This window comes from Nomascus leucogenys, chromosome 18 (genome assembly GCF_006542625.1).
Source record: "Nomascus leucogenys isolate Asia chromosome 18, Asia_NLE_v1, whole genome shotgun sequence".
NCBI lineage: Eukaryota > Metazoa > Chordata > Mammalia > Primates > Hylobatidae > Nomascus > Nomascus leucogenys.
In genome coordinates, this window is record NC_044398.1 from 6,099,492 (window position 1) to 6,119,951 (window position 20,460).

A 20,460-nucleotide genomic window follows, 5' to 3' on the forward strand; every position below is an offset into this window, starting at 1 on the left:
TTTGAAAAACTCATCGCGGAGGAATGGATACATTGAAACAGAAGCCCAGTTGCATGGGCCATAAATTAATTGTGATCTATTCATACAATGAAATGCTACTTATTAAACAATGTTGTACATGCCTCAGATTTTTGGGTGTTCTTTTCCCCACAGCTAAGAAGCATTTATTGGCAGGCTGGCTCCAGAAACATAGTTGTAATATGCTAATGCTATTCACAAAAAATTAGCTTGATGAAGAGGGGCAAGCTACTTTCCTTAGTAACTAGAATACTTAGAAAAATAAGAATAACAAGAAAAATTATTATTACTTAGTAATAATACTATCAATGAACAATAAATATTCATATGATGTAATGACAATGTTCATTATTTAGTAGTAATGTTCTAATATTGTATAGTTGTAAGACATTATTGCAATAGAAATGAACACTGAATATTCATCCAATATAATGACCATGTTCCTTACTAAGTAGAAATGTTCTAACATTGTACAAAATTGTAATATTATTGTAATAGAAATGAACAATAGATATTCATACAATGGACTACTACTCAGCAAAGAAAAGTGAATAAACTACTGATACAAGCAACAACATGAATGAATCTCAAAAGCATTAGGTTGAGTAAAAGAAAGCAAACACAAAAGAACATATGCAGTGTGCATGGATTTATATGAAGCCCAAACACATGTACACCTAATCTGATGGCAAACAGAAAGTGGCTGATTTTGGTGTAGGGAGAATGGATCCATTGTGAAGAGTGAGGAAGAAGCTTCCAGGAGTGATTAAAATGCTTTAGACAGAAAAAATAGTTTGCTATTTAAAATTTCCATTACACTGAAGAAATTAGCAGTCACAGATGTATGTTTATAAAATCAGGATTTTGAGCTAAAAAGAGGATGACCAAACATCTCCGTTTGCTTTACACAGTCATCCCAGCATAGACCTGAGAGCACAGCATAATGGTTAACAGCACTTCCTTCACAATCAAAGATATCCTGATTTAAATGAAGGAAGACCTTTATGGTCACTTTAGTTAAAAGGAAACATATACTATTTAGTAAAATGAGCTCATTTACTTTTCTGTTCAATCCATATTTACTAAGCACCTACTATGTGGTTAAACATAGTCCCTTTATTGTTGCTACCACTTCACATTTCCTCTTTGTTTCCATAGTCAAAATATAAAATGGCTAGATGAATTTTTCCCAAACATAAAATTTACACCTGAGGACAAACTAAATACCAAAAAAGAAATCAAGATTCTTTCTACAAGAAAAATATAAATCAACCATACGGAAAAAAAAGATAGAACTTTTAGAGCTATAAAAAAACAAAGTATATAAAGATATTCACAAATATAAAATAAAGAAAACCTTTACCTGCTGCCCTGTAAAGTATTTTAGGTTCAAAAAATATACAAGGATTTTTATCCTCTATGCATGACAAAAGAAGTCCTTTGGCCTGGAAAGGGCTTCTGGGTATAACCACCTGCAAAAACAGATTTTTTTAAGACAATTTTAGTAAAAATATATCCCAGTAAACTCGCTTCTAAGAAGGGCTGATATTTAAATAACCAATTGTTACTAATTAAAAATAGATATTGGCTATTTATTTTAAGCCTAATTATCACTTATTAAGTTTACATATTATATAAAAATAAAAATGCCTCTTATTCAACAGATATTTATCAGATGCCTACCATGTTCTGTTAACTAAGATACTACTCTTAAGAAGCTAAACTTGCTTATATAAAAAAAAAAGAACATGCAAAGATCATTCATCAAAGCAAAAAACTGTAATATTGTTAATATCTACCTGTGTTTATCTATGAAGAAATCTCTTCTACTAATAATCTGTTTCTACTTTCAAAGTACATGCAACTCTCTTCTCCAGTTTTAACATGTCAAAATCTCCTTTCCCATGAAAAAAAATATGGTCTTCATTTCATAAGTGGAAAAATTAGTCCACTGAGTTTTATGATCCAGACACCATAGTGTCCAGTTATACCAAAGCAAAAAGAAAAGTGTTGATAGTCCACACTTCCACTCACAGGAAAGGGCTCCAGGACCTTCTCGAGAATGAGGGTGATGATGAGGAAGATGATAATGACAGTAGGAAGTACATGTGTAAACTTGGCCAAGCACTCTGTGAATTAATTCATCTGTTCATAGCAACCCCACTAGGTAGCTATTATGGTTTTCCTCATTTTAGAAATAGACGCTGAGGTTTGGAGAGAACAAGTGGCTTGACTAAGGTCACACGACTTGCTTGATCGAAGAGTCTCACCCAATTCCCACCGAAACCAAAGCTCAAGCTCTTAACTTCTATCACATGTTGCCTTAAATCACAAACTTTGTCTAATATTAAATGACTATAAAATACTTGTTTAAAGACAAATATTATATAGGAAGAGTTATTAAAATAAACCCGAACTTATCACAAAGACTCAAGATTCCCTGAGGCAAACTATATTTGGCTTTCAAAGCCATTTTTATGCCATTTTTATTGAAGGGTTTTATTTTAAAAATAAAAGCAGCAAAAATGTCACTATTTTATTTTCTATATAAAAAATTTTATTTTCTGTTCTGGGCCTCTGAACACATTAATAACCATATCACACAATGTCTTTATCTTAATGTTCCTACTTTTTAATTTCCCTTCATCTGCTTTCTTCATATTAGCCTTTTGTACTTTAAGTATATTTTCATTTCAGCTGAAAAAAAAGGAAAAAGGAAGAGGAAGAAAGAAAATGAAGGAGGAAAAGAGAAGGTAGGGGACAGACAGAAAAGATCTGTTCTTAAAAACAATATAATGTTATAAATATTAAGTGTGAATTAATGTTTAGCTCAAGCACAAAAATAACTTGCCTCGCACATGGCTTCTTTCCCAGTCTACAACTTCTAGCTCACATTCAAAAATCAGGCAACATCTACTCAACTAAGATAAGCTTATAACTTTGATCTGGTACAAAAAACAAATAAGAAAAAAAGAATAAAACATAGACACATGCTCACAATCAATTCATGTGGTCAAAAAACAAATATACATCTCTGGATTCACACATCTATGGGTTTCTACAATGATCCCCTGAAAAGCTTATTCAGTAAACAGAAACAGAAAAGATAATACAAAAAATTAAGACATAAAATACTCAAAATATTTTTACCATCAAAAGACCTAAGCTTTTGTGAAAGATAGGCTATAAAAAGGAGATGCTTCAAAATTAATTGGTTGAGCAAGTATTAACTAACTTTAAACAGAAAAAAAAAAATCTAGGTAACAGTCTTCTCTCAGTCTTTTTAACAAGTAAGAAATAGATTAAAAGCAAAAGTCTTATCCCTGTAACTTTGAGGTAAATACAGACTAAACAGAAGATTTATTAAAATCACCCCATCATCAGTTAAGTGAGAAAGACTTAAGTTAGAAAGAAATATAAAGCTTTGAAAGAGAGAGGAGGTAAACCAACTATGTTCTTGGTCCTACTCTTTGAAGTCTATAAAATTAATCAATGCCAGAGTTTATAAAACCAGTCCTCCTTCAAAAAGAACTTTCTGTAAAACTGGGCATTGGATAGCATATTTAAAAGAACTGCTAACCTCTCTTTCTTAAATACAGTTAAGTTCACATAAATTCCAAGAATCCTGTTTGTTTTCTTTCCTCTAGATAAGCATAGATATTAATAGAATGAACCAAAATGGACACATCAAATAGAAATCAAATAAAGTACATAAATGAACATACCTTGATTCCTGGGCAATGGGCAAAAAATGCTTCAGGACTCTGAGAATGATAGAGAGCCCCATGGCCAACACAGCCCCAAGGGGACCGGATAGTGAGGCTTCCACAGTTAAAAAGATCCCCAGAGCGATAGCGATACTTGGCAGCTTCATTAACAATCTGAGGGGCAGAAAGACAGGGCATGGCACAATGAGTCCTTCCCTTCCAATCTCCTTCCTTTCTTCCTCCCTCCCTCCCTCCCTTCTTTCCTTCCCTTCCCATGGCACAATGAGTCTTTCCCTCCCTCCCTACCTCCCTCCCCCTCTTCTTTCCTTCCTGCCTGCCTTTCTTTCCCATAGCACAGTCTTTCCCTCCCTTCCTTTCTTTCTTAAGACAGGGTCTCGTCCCTCCCTCCCTCCCTCCCTCCCTTCCTTCTCTCCTTCCCTCCCTCCTTCCTTCCTTCCTTTCCTGCTTCCTTTCCCATGGCACGATGAGTCTTTCCCTTCCTTCCTTCCTCCCTCCCTCCTTTCCTTCCTGCCTTCCTTTCCCATAGCACAATGAGCTTTTCCCTCCCTCCTTTCCTTTCTTTCTTGAAACAGGATCTCGTCCCTCCCTCCCTCCCTCCCTCCTTTCCTTCCTTCCTTTTCTTCCTTCCCTCCCTCCCTCCCTCCTTCCTTCCTTCCTTCCTTTTTGAGACAGGGTCTTGTCTTTCCATTCCTCTCTTCTCTCCTCTCTCCCCGCTCCCTTCTTCCCTCTCCCCTCTCTCTCTCTTTCTTTCTCTCTTTCTTTCTTTTTGAGAAAGGGTCTCGTTCTGTCACCCAGGGAGTGCAGTGCCACGATCACAGTTCAATGTAGCCTCGGACTCCTGGTTTAAGTTATCCTCCCGCCTCAGCCTCCAGAGTAACTGGGATGACAGGTATGTGCCACCACACTGGGCTAATTTTTGTAGTTTTTGTAGATACGGGTTCTCATTATCATTATGTTGCCCAGGATGGTGTTGAACTCTTGGCCTCAAGTGATCCCAAAGTGCTGGGATTGCAGATGTGAGCCACTTCACCAACCCCAATCTCTTTGCTTAAACTATTCTATTAGATCTTTAAATATATGCTCATAACAAAATTCTAATTGTAATACATTAGTAAAAGGATAATAAAATGTTTAGAATGCAGGTAAGGGTGGGTGGAAGGGTAGCGGCAATACTTTAATATTTCAATGACTGAACAACCTTAGAAATATTCATTCACTTACCTGATCAAATGCAGGAAAAATATAATCTGCAAACTGAATTTCTGCAATGGCAGTAGCTCCAGTGACCGCAATTCCAATTCCAAATCCAACGATTCCTTGTTCACACAATGGGGTATTAAAAACTCTATCTTTTCCTTAAAATGGAAAAGAAAAAAGGTAATGTGGCAAATGAGAGTAATGTCATGCATAATACATTTAAAAATTCAGTAAACTAATAATGGGATGGAGAAGTATAGAACAGGTAGAGGAAACAGAAAATAAAGAGTATGGCTAGCCACAGTGGCTCACACCTGTAATCCTAGCACTTTGCGGGGCCAAGGCAAGAGGATTACTTGAGACCAGGAGTTCAACACCAACCTGGCCAACATAGTGAAACCCTGTCTCTATTAAAAAAAAAAATACATGAATTATTTAAATCCAATTAATAATTGTATTAATTGTAAGTATCTAATGTTTCAATGAAAATAAAAACTGTCACACTAGTATAAAAGAAAGGAAAACCCAACTATTTGAAAGGAAACACAAACTCTAAAGACAGAGAAAGTTTGTTAAAAAAAAAAAAAAGGATAAAATAGACAATAAAAAACCTAACCAAAAGAAAGTTGATGTCACTATATTAATAGCAGGCAAAGTAGACTTTCAGAAAAAAAACATACCAGAGATAAAGAGGGAAAATGCATAGTGTTAAAGGGTTCAATTCACAAGAAATAAATAATTCTAAATCTATACTTATCTAACAATGGGCTCCAAATAAATGGAAAAAAGCAACACAACTAAAAGGACAAATGGACAAATTCACCACATAGTGGGAGATGATTTTTTAATGTACTAGTATTAATAACTGACAAAAAAGGCATACCAAAAAAAAGGAGGGAGTGTAAAAAATAGAGATGATTTAAACATGTTCAACAAACATGGCCTAACTGACATACAAAGGACACTGCACCCAAGAGCAAAGAATACAAATCCTTTTCAAGTAAACAGAAAACACTGACATCAATTGACCATATACTGGACTACAAATCCAATCTCAACAAATTTTAAAAGATTAAAATTACATATATTCTCTGACCATAGTGTAATTAAGTTAGAAATCAATAAAAAGATCATTCAAAAATTCTTACGTTAGAATTTTTTTTTTTTTTTTGAGATGGAGTTTTGCTCTTGTCACTCAGGCTAGAGTGCAACGGCGCAATCTCAGCTCACTGCAACCTCTGACTCCTGAGTTCAAGCCACTCTCCTGCCTCAGCCACCCAAGTAGCTGGGATTATAGGCGCCCACCACTACACCCAGCTAATTTTTGTATTTTTAGGAGAGACGGGGTTTCACCATGTTGGCCAGGCTGGTCTCGAACTCCTGACCTCAGGTGATCCACCTGCCTCGGCCTCCCACAGTGCTGGGATTACAGGCGTGAGCTACCGGGCCTGGCTAGAAATTTTTTTTAATATATAGCTAAATAACTCACAGCTCAAAGAAGAAACTATAATGAAAATTAGAAAGTGGTATTTTAAATTGAATAATAATGAAAAATCTATACAAAATATCTTACTGAGGTTCTGAATGTAATGTCGGAGTTGCCTTTTTCAGACTGTCCTTTCCACATTTAATGATTATAAACTCCGGGCAAAATAAAATAAACAACTATTAAAAGGCATTGAAGGGCCAAAAGTAGGCATAAACTGGAGTCTTGACTCTTGAAAGAAATTAAGCCCAGTGGATGACCATGACGTTCATAAGGCTTGTCCTGCAAAAGGACTCCCCAGTCTATGAGTTGGGACAGCTAAACTTCAAACAAATAGACTCAGTCTGGTTGATCTGAGGTGTCAGAAAATAGTCTGGGGCTACCAGTGGTTGAAAATTGAAAGACTAAATCCCTAAAAGAAGGGCACAGCATGCAGGAGCCCCAAAATCTGTGCATAAACTGATCAAATCCTTGCCAACACCTGTGCCTGCAGGACCTCCAAAAGCCCAGCAGCAAATAATCTCTGCCAGTTAAAAGAGCTGCGCCCACCAACAAGGAGGCAGATTTTGGAGTTTGAGACTCTTCAAATTACAGAAGTTTGATAAACCCTTTAGACAATCCATTCAAACCACTAGGTAAAATTTTATTAGCGTATAATTCAATTCTCACTTGACGTTTCACCACCTCTGAGCCAGAATTTCATTAGAAATTATAATTTCAGGATTCTGGGTGGACAAAGACAATAGCCACAGTCTGGCCATGTAACCAAATGTTTTGGGAGAAACCTGGTATTCATATTTCACTTCCATAATCCAAGGATACCAGTTCTTTTTCATATACAGAATTCACTTTTAGCTCAATCATTTCCTTTGAATACGAACGAAACATGGGGCAGGTGTTGGGAAATGCCGACCAGACACATCCTGTAGTTTGCCAGGCTATAAGCAGCTGCAAAAACTGAAAGCATGATTCATACTCATCGTGATCTGTGACTATCTTCTGAAACTGTGACCTCTATTCCTCATCAATTCACTATTTGACTGTGAGTAGCTTGATAATCTTTGAAAATCTATGATTCCACTGAACCAACAACTCAGTGGTAGAAAATGAACGTAAATTCCCGCTGTCTCCCATGGAATTCACAGCCCTGGAATACCTGAACCACCTTAACCAAACTAGCAGCATTCTTATTGATTCCTTGCTAGTTCATGGGATTTAGATATTTTTCATCTCGGTAAGAAATACAGCCTTGTTGCCAATAGAAAGCAGAAAAAAACGAGTTTCTCAGAACTCTCTTACCCCAAACATGTTTGGTTTGAGGAAATAGTTTAACAAGTCCCTCTGACAAGTTTCTGCGATGTAGCAAAAAGTGCTTCAACATGAACTGTCAAAAATCGGTTTCTATTTTCTCCCAGATACTGATTGAGGAGAAGAGCACAAATAAGACACACAATATTGATGACTTCCTCTATCTTATAATGCAATTCATCCAATGTAAAGTTCCTGTACTACCCTGTAAGTGTCCTGATAGATGAAAAAATACACGAAGTGACTGTGCTATAAGCCAAGACAGACCTGGGTTTAAGTGTTATCTCCACGGATTACTAAACACTCTAAGGCTCCATTTCTTATGTGTAATAGAAAAATTATAACACTTAAAAGACTATAATAATTCATACATTTATTCAACAAATGTTTTTAAAGTACTTAATATTATACAGACACTTTCCTAACAGCAGCAAACAAAACGAAAACATTCACATCCTCATGAAGCTTACATTCTAGTCACAAGAAATGCAATAAAAACAAAATAAATGAAGGAAATATTTAGTTTGTTAGATGATGAACCAGGGGAGTAGGTGACGGAGGGAGGGAAACTACTATGATTTTGAAGGACATTGGGAAGACCCCACTGAGAGGTGACAGTTAAGCAAAGGGTTTAAATAAATGAGGATGTGTACCATGCATGTATCTGAGAGAATAAACATTCTGGGCAGAGTGACCATCAAGTACAAGAACCATGGGGTAAGAAAATGTTTAATACATCAGAGGAAGGGCAAGGAGTCCAGATTGCCTGGTCTAGAGTAAAAGAAAGAGTAGTAGGAGATAAAGTCAAGGAGTTATAGGATGGAATGGGGAGACGACAGAGATCAGGCAGGGCCCTGGAGGACATTGTAAACCCTCTTTGACTGTGAGAGCGAGTCAGAGAGCAGGTGAGTGAGGAAAACAGGAAGTTCTTGAGTAAGGTCATGCCATTCTCTGAGCTGCATTTCAACAGGATCCCTCTGACTCGTATTTGGCGAATAGCCTGTCAATAGCAAGGGTGGACACAGCAAGATTGATTATCTGATACTGCAATAATCCCAGTAAGAGATAACAACGCATAATAGCAGAGAAGGTGGAGAAATGGTGTGAGACTCTGGATATATTCTAAAGATAGAGCTAAAAGGATCTGCTGATGAAATGGATGTGCAGTATGAGTCACAGCAATACTAAGGATGATTCAAAGTCTTTCGGCCTGGGTAACCTGAAGGACAGAGTTCCCAGTAACTGAGAAAGGGAAAACTGTGAAGAAGCATGTTCGGTGAGAGATCAGCAGCTCAGGTTTGGAGATGTTTACTTTGAGTTACCCTCAGATATTCAGGTAGAGCTATCAATTAGACTGTTGGATATAAGCTGGAAGTCTTCAGCATAAAGACAGCATTTAATAACAAGGGATGGGATAAGATTACCTAGCAAATTTAAATGGAGAGGAAAGAAGAGATCTAAGATTGTAGCCTGGATACTCCAATGTTAACAAGACAAGCAGGTGAGACATAATCAGCCAAGTTGAGAAGGAAAACAAGCCAGAGTTTGGAGGAAAACCAGGAGGAGAATGTGCTGTTCCAAAAGGAAGCGTTTCCAAGAAAAGAGTGATTAACTTGTGTCTATACTGCTATTAAAAAGTGAGATGAGGGCTGAGGATTTTATCATTGGTGACCTTAACATGACCGTTTCTGCAAAGTAAGAGAGACAGAAGAGAAAAAAAAAAAGCTTAATTGCAGTGACTTCAAGTGAGAATAGAGAATAGAAGCAGAGAAACACTGCTATAAAGGAGAGAAGAAGCCAGGCGCTATGGCTCACACCTGTAATCCCACCACTTTTGGAGAATCACTTGAGCCCAGGAGTTCGAGACCCTATGGCAAAACCCCATCTCTACAAAAAATACAATAAAAAAATCAGCCGGGTGTGGTGGCACGTGCCTGTAGTCCCAGCTACTCAGGAGGCTAAGGCGGGAGGATCACTTGAACCCAGGAGGTCAAGGCTGCAGTGAGCTGAGATGGCACCACTGCACTCCACCCTGGGCAACAGAGTGAATTCTGTCTTAAAAAAAGAAAAAAAGAGAGAGAGAGAAGAGAAGAGAAAGGGAACAGTCACTAGAGGTGAATATGGGGTCAAGAGAGTTTTGGTTTTTTTTGGTTTTGAGACGGAGTCTCGCTCTGTCACCCGGCTGGAATGCAGTGACACAATCTCCACTCACTGCACCCTCTACCTCCTGGGTTCAAGTGATTCTCCTGCCTCAGCCTCCCGAGTAGCTGGGATTACAGGCGCCCACGACCACGCCCGGCTAATTTTTGTATTTTAGTAGAGATGGGGTTTCACCATGTTGGCCAGGCTTGTCTGGAACTCCTGACCTCAGGTGATCCACCCGCCTCAGCCTCCCAAAGTGCTGGGATTACAGGCGTGAGCCACTGCACCCGGCAAGAGAGGTTTTCAAGATGGAAAAAATAACAGCGTATTTGCAGGCTGATGGGAATGATCAGTAGAGAAGATTATTTGGAGAAAATTAATAAAATGGACAGAAGAAATAATAACTGGAACTGTGTCTTTGAAAAGGTGACAAGAGAAGAAGGGATCTATTGTGGAGGGGTTCATAGGAACCCTTACATTCTTTCAGAGTGCAGGAGGAAAGAAGGCATATGGGCATTGATGGTGGTACATGGATATATGCAGTGATAAGAGCTTATCCAAGTTCTTATTAGTGGCATCTATCCTTTCAGTAAAATGCAAAACTAAATTATTACCTAAGAATAAGGATGGGGGAAGCTGTTTTGAGGAGGGGGGAAAAAAGTATGAAATAGTCATCTGGGAGAATGGAAGACCGAATGGACACGGAACATGCAGCATGATGGCAGGTAACATGAGTGCCCTGGAACTTCCCAGCCTTGAACTTAAAGATCAGTTGCATGATGGCATGTTTTGCTCCAGTGACATTCAGCTCAGGATTCACACAGAGAGATGGATTTAACTAGAATTAGATTTTGCCAAGCAAATATTGACATGAAATTCAAACTGGATGTAAAGGAAAGAAAGGTAATCAGGGAAATGAAAGACAGCAACAAGGTGGTAAAATCCATGGCTTTTAAGACTCAATAAGGTCAAAAGATTATTGGAATGGAGGTACTAGAAGCAGTGAGCTAGAGAGAGATTCAAAGTGCTCATCAGAGTTGAGGATGCTTCAAACTGAGATTATGGAGAGACCACTGCTATTGCTAATGACAAGAGTATGGCTGTAAGAATGAAAAGCTGATGTAGGATGGAGGATAAGATCACCAGAGAAAGAAAAGGATAAGAAGCTGAGAAGCCAGAATATTGAAAAGACCATCCATGTGGACACTGACAGGAATGCTGGAGAGAGTGACAGTGAGGCAGGCTGGGAACAAAGAGGATCAGCCTGAGGTCCACAAGGACAAGGAGGGGGAGTGTCAGTGCTTAGCACTTACTTACCCGGCACACTGACAGTATTTAACATATTTTTAGTTTGAAAGGATAAATTAGATAACGGGAGCTAGTTTCTTTGGATTTAGAAATCACATTTTTTTTTCTGCCCCATTCTCAGCAACTGGATTAAGTCTTTTTCTACTTTCTACTCAGCTATTTGATACATGGAACCAACTTTCTCAAATTCAATATATTAAATAGTGTATATGTCATAAGATAATAATTTCACACAGACAGTTTAGCTCAGGTAGTATAAAAAATGAATATTCCTAAAATATATAATAATTTAAGTCATTCATCCAAATGATGACTAAATTGTAGGATGTTGAAATTCCTATCTTTTAAAGGCAGTTGGGGTCTATAATGACGCAGTAAGTTTCGGAGGCTCAAAGAAGTTGCAAGAAGGAATCTATATCAATCAAAGTGCTGCAAACCAAGCTCAGCAAATGTTTAATTCAGTGGTTAGTGGCTTTGACCTCATGTGAAGGAAAAAACTATGCCTACTCTGAAACAGTTCCTCAATGCCCAGCAGCTTTGATTGGGCAAAAAAAAGTAAATACCATCTGAATTACTTCTTTCTAAACTCAGATAGCTGAATAAAATGAAAATTTCTGATAAACTTGTTGCTGATCAATAGTATAGATAACTAAAATAAAAGAAATACATATTTCTATAACATGCCATTTTCTTATATTGTGCTACTCCTGCTTTGTATAACTCCATGATCTCCCCAGTCAATGAAAACATGTGTGGAATGCCAGATTGCTGACTGTATATTGGACTTATCAACTTCTCACTTGTTGAAGATCAAGCATAAAATCATACCATCGCTTTCTAATAGTGTTCTTCTTTTGTAAAGGGAGCATGATTAAGAAGTTCTACATCACTGGCAGTGCACCATCTGTTAAAGATATTGTCCATTACATAATACTAAACTTCATATTAAAATCAGCAGGTGACTCCTCTTGCTAAGCAATTAGAAATGGGTAAAATTGAGTCCACCGGTGAACCCCGTTCCCTATCTAACATTCAGCCACAACTATAGACCAGAAAAATAGTGAAAAGAGGGCAGAGAAACAATTAAGAAAAAGAAGCCGGTGTGATGGTTCAGGCCTATAATCCCAGCACTTTCAGAGGCTGAGGTGGGCGGATTACTCGAGGCCAGAAGTTCGAAACCAGCCTGGCCAACATGGCAAAACCCCATCTCTACTAAAAATACAAAAAATTTGCCAGGTGTGGTGGTGCATGCCTGTAAACCCAGCTACTTGGGAGGCTGAGGCAGGAGAATCACTTGAACCCAGGAGGCAGAGGCTGCAGTGAGCCAAGATCACACCACTGCATTCCAGACTGGGAGACAAAATGAGAAAAAAAAAAAGAAAACGAAAAAGTATGACTTAAGGTGACAGCCTGTTACCTCCTGGTAGATTAAAGGAATCACTAAGAATCTCAGTTTTTTCTGTCCCTAGACATTTTTCAGAAGCTTTAATTAGTTTTAGAGTTTATCTGTGAACAAAGTAGATCTGCAAGTTATTAAACCTATCTGGGATAAAATTAAATTTTCTTCTTTCCATTATGGATTTCTGTAAAAGCAGATTTAAAACTGTCTATTTCTAAGCAACTTGTGTTTCCTCAGGACCTAGATTTGAATAGGTCGGAATATCCTTCTGGAAAATGATCGACTCCATCAGGGAAACAGCTCAGGTCCCAGAGTCTCTGAGCAGAAAGATAAATAAGAGGGCAGGGCGCGGTGGCTCACGCTTGTAATCCCAGCACTTTGGGAGGCCGAGGCGGGCGGATCACGAGGTCAGGAGATCGAGACCACGGTGAAACCCCGTCTCTACTAAAAATACAAAAAATTAGCCGGGCATGGTGGCGGGCGCCTGTAGTCCCAGCTACTCAGAGAGGCTGAGGCAGGAGAATGGCGTGAACCCAGGAGGCGGAGCTTGCAGTGAGCCGAGATCGCGCCACTGCACTCCAGCCTGGGCGACAGAGCGAGACTCCGTCTCAAAAAAAAAAAAAGAACATAAATATTTGTGACTAAGCTACAAGATAAACCAGGGAAATAAAAGTCATTATAGACACAATTGTAACAGTGGGGGACAGAAATAAATAAAACATCCAGTAATTTCAGTCATAGTATACTTGATAGAATATGTTGTGATTTCACAATATTTTAAAGCTTGATGATGAAAAATTTGATAAAGATAAAACGCATTTGTTTTAGGGTCAACTAAAGCAAAAATACAAAGCTAATCCAGAAGACCATTTCTGCCTCTTAAAAAATGGAAAACAGAACATTCTATTCATTAGACAGGTCAGAAAAATGCTTAAAGAATAAATATGCACACAAATTTAAAAGATTACTAAGTAGAATGACAATACAGTTTATCTTGTATTGGGATACAAACTGGGATACTTCTGAGACTGTGAGGAGTTACTAAAAATAATTAACAGGTGTTAGATGCTAACTGATTTTTTTTTTAATCTAGTCTCTGTACTAGTTGAGAAGATAGTTTTTTTGTTGTTTTTTGGGTTTTTTTTTAAGTTCTAGGGTACATGTGCACAACGTGCAGGTTTGTTACATATGTATACATGTGCCATGTTGGTGTGCTGCACCCATTAACTCATCATTTACATTAGGTATTTCTCCTAAGCTAACTGATTTTCAACAGGCTTAAACTGGGTATTTCTAGGCAAACAGGACTAACCTGGGTAAACCAAGGGTTATAGTCACTTTATTATTAGAGTTACCAAATACTAACACCTAAGTTGAAAGTAGTAAGGGGAAAATTACTCATACCTAATCCACCACATATTAGCATCCTAAATTAGGCTACTCATGATCCAGAGGTAGAAAATGAAAAAGAACACTGAAAAAGCAATCCTGTCATCAAGGTAATTGTCACAGTTTACTGCCTAGGGTGAACACTATGATGTATGCAGCCCAGATCACCCATTTGTGAAGATCACCCAACATGTTGCCTTGGTTACTAAGAATTCGGGTGGCTGACAGATATCAGCATTTCAGCTATCACACCCTTTAGGGTCTGTTTTATCTGCAGTAAACTTCCTAGACCGAGGTCATGCTTGGCATCTCCCATCCACTGATTGATCAGTGTGAGAGTACAAAGGCCTGGTCATTTCAGCCCAACTGGGACAACTAGTTGGCAAAAGAGTCATTCCGATTGCACAGATCCCACAGGGTTGGCCAAGGCTGTCATTGGTCTTGCATCTCTTCTGGACATCTCCCTCTATCTAATTCTGCTTTTGCTTTAAAGCAGCACTATTTTTATGGTTCCAGAATATGACAGGTTCTAAGGTTTCCAGATTTAGGAAGTTTACCTATAATTATAATTATCCTATAACAATATTCTTCAAATTGTTACCTCCAAGAAGCATTGTTTAGAAATAGCTGTTTGTGAACCTTGTCCTACAGATTCTACCCTATCATTCTGAACACGCCAAGGCAAGATATCTGGGTCATCATAATGGCTAAGAGACAAATTAAAGAAGATAAAAATCAACCAGGAACAAATGTATGTGCTTAGTAAATGCTTACTGAATGAATGTTTATTAAATGCAAAAGCCCCTCTGTAATCAATGAGTCTGCAATTCTGGGTATAGATACAACAATGTCAACACACAGCAAAGCTCAAATTAGTTTCAAGGATTCGGTGACTAGATTAAAATTTCTAAGCTCCTCTGCTAAGAACACAGACTGCCTCATTCATTTCATCAGTATTCCAATAGTGCCTACTACAACCTCTTGAATTTACCAGTCTTTCAGTAATATTGTTTGAATGAACAAGCTTAAAAGACCCATCTTTTGGACTAAAGAGACATTTATGTCTATGGCAATCATGATGTGGTAACACCAAGTACTAAGATGTCTAGATATGTCAGCAAGACAGATTTAGTTTAGATGAAATAGATATGTACTATGTAATAGAAACATGAAATTTTTCATTTAAACAACTAGAAAATCTGACAGTGAAGAGAGACTATAGGCCCACCCAAATATAAAAATTTTCAGCCAGGCGCAGTGGCTCACACCTGTAATCCCAGCACTTTGGGAGGCCAAGGTGGGTGGATCACCTGAGGTCAGGAGTTCGAGACCAGCCTGACCAACATGGAGAAACCCCGTCTCTACTAAAAAAAAAAAAAAAAAATACAAAAAAATTAGCCAGGCGTGGTGGCACATGCCTGTAATCCCAGCTACTTGGGAGGCTGAAGCAGGAGAATTGCTTGAACCTGGGAGGCGGAGGTTGCAGTGAGCCAAGATCGTGCCATTGCACTCCAGCCTGGGCAACAAGAGCAAAACTCCATCTCAAAAAAAAAAAAAAAAAAAAAAAAAAAAAATTCTCACCCAATAATCTCCAGTGCCTAGAACAATCCCTTGTACATAGTGGAATTTTAAAAACATTTGTTCAATGTATGAATGAATGAAAAATGAACCCAAAATAGTAATATTAAAATAGAAATGATAGTCAAAAATCACAGAAACTAAAAATCAGGCCAGATAACAATATTTTGAATATCCAACTACCCACACACAGATCAGTGGATTATGTCATGATTTTAGGTAGCCATGTATTAGAGAAATTAATTGTTTTAATGACAGAAAAGGAGAAAAGTCACAATTTTAAGCAACCCATAGAAAATGAAATAGAAAACATCTAGTTGAAGGTTAGCCATCATGATTATGATACAGTAATGTTCAGTATCATAGACTGAGGTTTCTCAAACCAAGTACCAGATAAACAATTTTTAAGGGAAAAATGTGTTCTTACACTCCTAATGCCAACTTAAACCACTTTTAATATGTTATTTTAATACATACAAAACTTAGCATTTATTACCCTGATAAAAAGACAAAGCCAAAACAACTTTATAAATTAAATACAAAAATAACTACATAACCAATTAAATTCAAATTAACAGTAAAAAAATATGGCATAATGAACAATGGTTTTCTGCTAAAATGTCAACACCAACAAAGCTTTGAGTTTGATGATATATTTAATCTCTTTCTGTTTTTGTTTTTACTTTAATCATTCTAATGAAAAGAATACCTATTCACCTAAATGCACTGTACAAAACAGTACTGATAACCTCACGGCTTCCTTAACCAGTTAAGGATAATCAGACCTCGTACCAAACAAAACCACTAACAAGCAGTCCTTGAACACTAATTTAAGGAAGTCACTTAAAGATATGGTTGGTATCACAACCATATTGAATTCTGCATTATATGTGTGCCTTATTCAATTATCACTAGAAGCAGGTATAGAAAATTCTTTTTGTACTTACTGATGTACTTACTTCTAATGATTGTTACAAGTTGCTCTATTAAAAAATGGAATCTGTCATCTGCCTACAACTTGAATGTTATCTCTATAATGCAGGTTCTTTTGGGTGTGGCAAGCAAGGATGCTCCTAGCACTGTTTGTTATTTGAATCTCAGTGAAAGCTTCATACACTTCAGATAATATGAAGTAGTTGGCCTTCACATTACCATGAACACAATAATAAACACCAGCACTTATTTTACCATGTGGTAGTATATAGTTACATGGCAAATGATTCAGATGACCCAGAAAAAGCTTATATTACCTTCTCAAGATTATCGTTCACAGTAAAACCCCAAATTCTAAATCTCATAGAAAATGTGAGAACTCTCAGAATACATTCATGGACACATAACTGGTGTTAACTAACACCAGTTAAAGAAACAATACCCCAGGCGGGGAGAGGGTGGACAAATAAAATAATTGACTCCACTGTTCAATTTTAGAAGAAAAATTCTACTTAAGACTAAGTTGGGGGGAAAAAGTACTTTTTAAAACAAACTACCCACGGAGGCTGTGGAAAATGTTTAAAAGCGCTATTTTAGAAACCTCTCACGCATCCCACCAAAAAAACAACTAAGCTTCAAACAACCAAGCACTCAAAAAAAGAAAACCTAAAAAAAAAACAAAACAAACAAACAAAAAAAAACCTTTCTGTTATTATGGGGTAAATTAATCTTTTATTTTAAAAGGAATTTCTAAATTAAGGAGAATATAAGTACATTCCTATATTGTATCTATTGGGGAAAAAAAGAAATTCAAGGTTATATTTATCAGTAATCCCACAAGGGGTAAAAATGTGTTCTTTAAGTAAATTAAGAACAAAAGAATTAATGTGATAGAATCAATGTGATAATTTAATGATCCATAAAAACTATGGTTGGGTATGAAAAGAGCACATAGAAAAACTAATTACAAAATGACAAAATCCTAGTGCTATTGAAAACCTTCCCACTAACCCCATAGTCTTCAAATAAGGATATCAAATTGTTACTTAAGTGCCTAGCCCAAAGTCAATAGCCAGTAACTGGCAGCTTGACACCCGAATCAACAATTGCTTCCCTTTCTTTCTGCTAGAGAAATTTCTTTCCTACATTGTCTCTTGCAAACTACTCAATTCACAAATGCTAAAATATATTAAATTAGACCTTGTTATCTGGCACCACAACCACAAATACAAAATAGTTTTAAATAGCTAATCTGAATGTAATAAGTCTTTGAGGACAATGTCCTAAAATTCCATCACATGTTCTCCAAAAACCTATGCAAATAAGATAGCTACTATAAAACTGTCACAGTGCATGACCTAGCTACCAACAATGAAATAAAATAAAAAGCATGTTAAGAAAACAGGAATAAAAATGATCAGGAAAACTTCCTTAATCAGGAATATGTTTTTAAAGTCCTTTTAAAAGGGGCTACTTCAAACTTTGATTCAATGATAAATTGCATAGCAAGATAGCACTGTTAACACTGTTCCACTGTTACTCTGTGGAAATTTATACATGTTTCTGTCTCAAAAAGGTAGTGTAAAATCTCCAAACTTGTAGATAAAACTAAGATGTTACTGGTAACAAGGTGTCAAGCTGTTTTTACATAATCCACTTATTAAAGAAATGGGTATGGGGAAGGGAAACAATTAAATAGATAAAAGCCCTCCAATCAGTTCAGATTCAAGTGAAATTTCAAACTTACTATATCAATCTTATAGTTCAACAAATTACCTTAATTATCACAGTTATCAAAAAAATTAAAATGCTCTTGAAGCTGGGCATAAATTTTTAAAAGTACTTTTACTTTTTAATACGTTATAAAAGAAATCTTAAAGTGTAAAATAAAAATAATTTTGATACCTAAAATTTAGGTCTTCTTTTGTTTGCCAAGAAATGCAATTACTGCTATCAATTACTAGAGACTACTAAAAATATGGAACATTGGAATGAAATTATCTTAAGATGAACAAAGTGCTGTTTGTCACAACTTAGATAAGATCTTTAATGAATTAAAGTATCCTAGGAGGGGGAGCAAACTGAAGATAGAGTCTCTCAAATATACCTTCCTAATCTTATTAGATAGATGCTGTAAGAGATAGTATCAAGCTCTCCCAAATCACCTCTCGCCACCATCAGAGGCTCTGATTCTGACCCAGTAAAAAATATCACTTGATATAATTTGTTTTATATTTACTTGACCATGTACAAAGCACCGTAGTTAGTTGCTACAAATGATAAAGGGATAAATAAAACACCATCCTGTCCTCACGCAACTTACAATGTGATAAGAAGATAAGTCAAACATAATTATGATGTAAGACAATGACATACAAATAAAATGCTATCAGAGGAGAGGGGAATTCTTTTGGGCTTGGAGGACTAATACAAAGTTTTATGAAAAAGAAGACACTGAATTAGGCACTGAAGAATGGGCAGAATTTCGACAGGCACAGGTAGAAGGAACAGTGTGACCAAAGGCAGGAAATAAGGGCAAACTCTGAGTTGGGAAGCCAACCAAGAAGGCTGAACTATAAGAGGATTAAAAATAGTAGTGGGAGATAAAGACAGAAAGTTTGGTGTATATAAGCAAGTTACTACAGTGCTTAAAAGCATGGGCTCTGGCATCACGACACATGGGTTTAAATGTGGTTCCACCATTTACCAGTTGTGTGGTCTTGGATTGTGCTTCAGTTTCCTCATCCACAAAATCAGGGTAAAAATAACTAACCTGGCTATCAATCAGAGCTGATCTGAGGATCAGATAAGATAAAGCACATTCAAGTGCTCTGCAAACCATAAAGCATTTTATAAGATGTATAAAGCTATTATCAGAATAGCATTGAGGAAAATAAGAAGGAGAAAGAATCTGAGAAACACTATAGAACAAACAGGACTTAATAGTTGTTAGTTGAGAGGCACGTAGCAGCCGAAAATCCCCTGACAATTGGCACTGAGAAGTACTGAGGACATTGCATGGTCTTTAAGGCTCCCAGACCATCAGCTGTCAGACCATCAGCTGTAAGATCTCACTAGGCATGTACTGTGCTCATTCTCAAACTCTATCCACTATCCTCAAACTCTATCCACTCCAGCTGGAAGATGTCTACAATACCTTGAATCACTCAACAATAAGCATTATCTCTCTATCTGGGATGAAGGGTGGGGTGGGGAAGGAAGTTCAGCCATGACAGCGGGGCTGTGACAGGCAATTCTAAACTACGAACCCAAATCCTGTTCCATTAGCAAGACCATGAAAGGGCACCAAGGAGGCACACATCCAAAGACCTTCATCCAAAAATCCTGAGGTTTACCACTGGACAGAGGGAGGCTATAAACAGGAAGCCTGGCCACTGCTCACCTTCTGCAAAAAAGAGACCCCAAGAGTGAGAATGAAGGGCTGAAGATCAAAGGCAACTCCTGGATTAAAGAACAATGTTACTGCTACAGCTGTGTATCTACGGCAACTTACAGACGACACAGGTCAAGGACTGAACCCAACCAAGGGGGCCCAAAGCCCTCCAAGCACTGCTTGGAAATGAGGGGCAACTGATCCTAAGAGATCACAGTTCTTTTCAAGCAAGCCTCCACTTAAAAGCCCTGACTCTACACTAGTCCCCTCAAGGGTCCCTGAGCTGTGTGCTATGTGCTATTTGCCATAACATTTGAGTAAGGTCCATATGACAGACATGATGATCCACAAAGGTACCAGCATGAACCTGGAAGTACAGGACCAACTCAGCATGCCAAGAGCCCCAGATATCTTCAGGAATTGTCAGTGCTAGTTTTGATAAGGCTACGGGCCCATAGAAGATATATTACAACTAATAATAAATCAACTACTAGTGTTTCTTAACTTCATGTAAGCTGAAATTTGCTTCTGTGCATGCTCAATGTGATTCTAAGAGATAAAATTTCTGTACTTTGGAAAT

At 37.4% G+C, this 20,460-nt stretch overlaps 1 protein-coding gene across 1 annotated transcript in view; it reads right to left on the minus strand.

Moving 5' to 3' along the window:
* Window positions 1-20,460, minus strand: part of BCKDHB (branched chain keto acid dehydrogenase E1 subunit beta) — a 234,311-nt gene that overhangs the window by 174,321 nt on the left and 39,530 nt on the right. Inside the window, exons 4-6 of the mRNA XM_030798123.1 lie at window positions 4,968-5,101; window positions 3,744-3,899; window positions 1,382-1,490 (exon numbers count right to left, since the gene is read on the minus strand). Coding sequence (XP_030653983.1) covers window positions 1,382-1,490; window positions 3,744-3,899; window positions 4,968-5,101 — 399 coding nt within the window. The remainder of the gene's footprint in view (window positions 1-1,381; window positions 1,491-3,743; window positions 3,900-4,967; window positions 5,102-20,460) is intronic.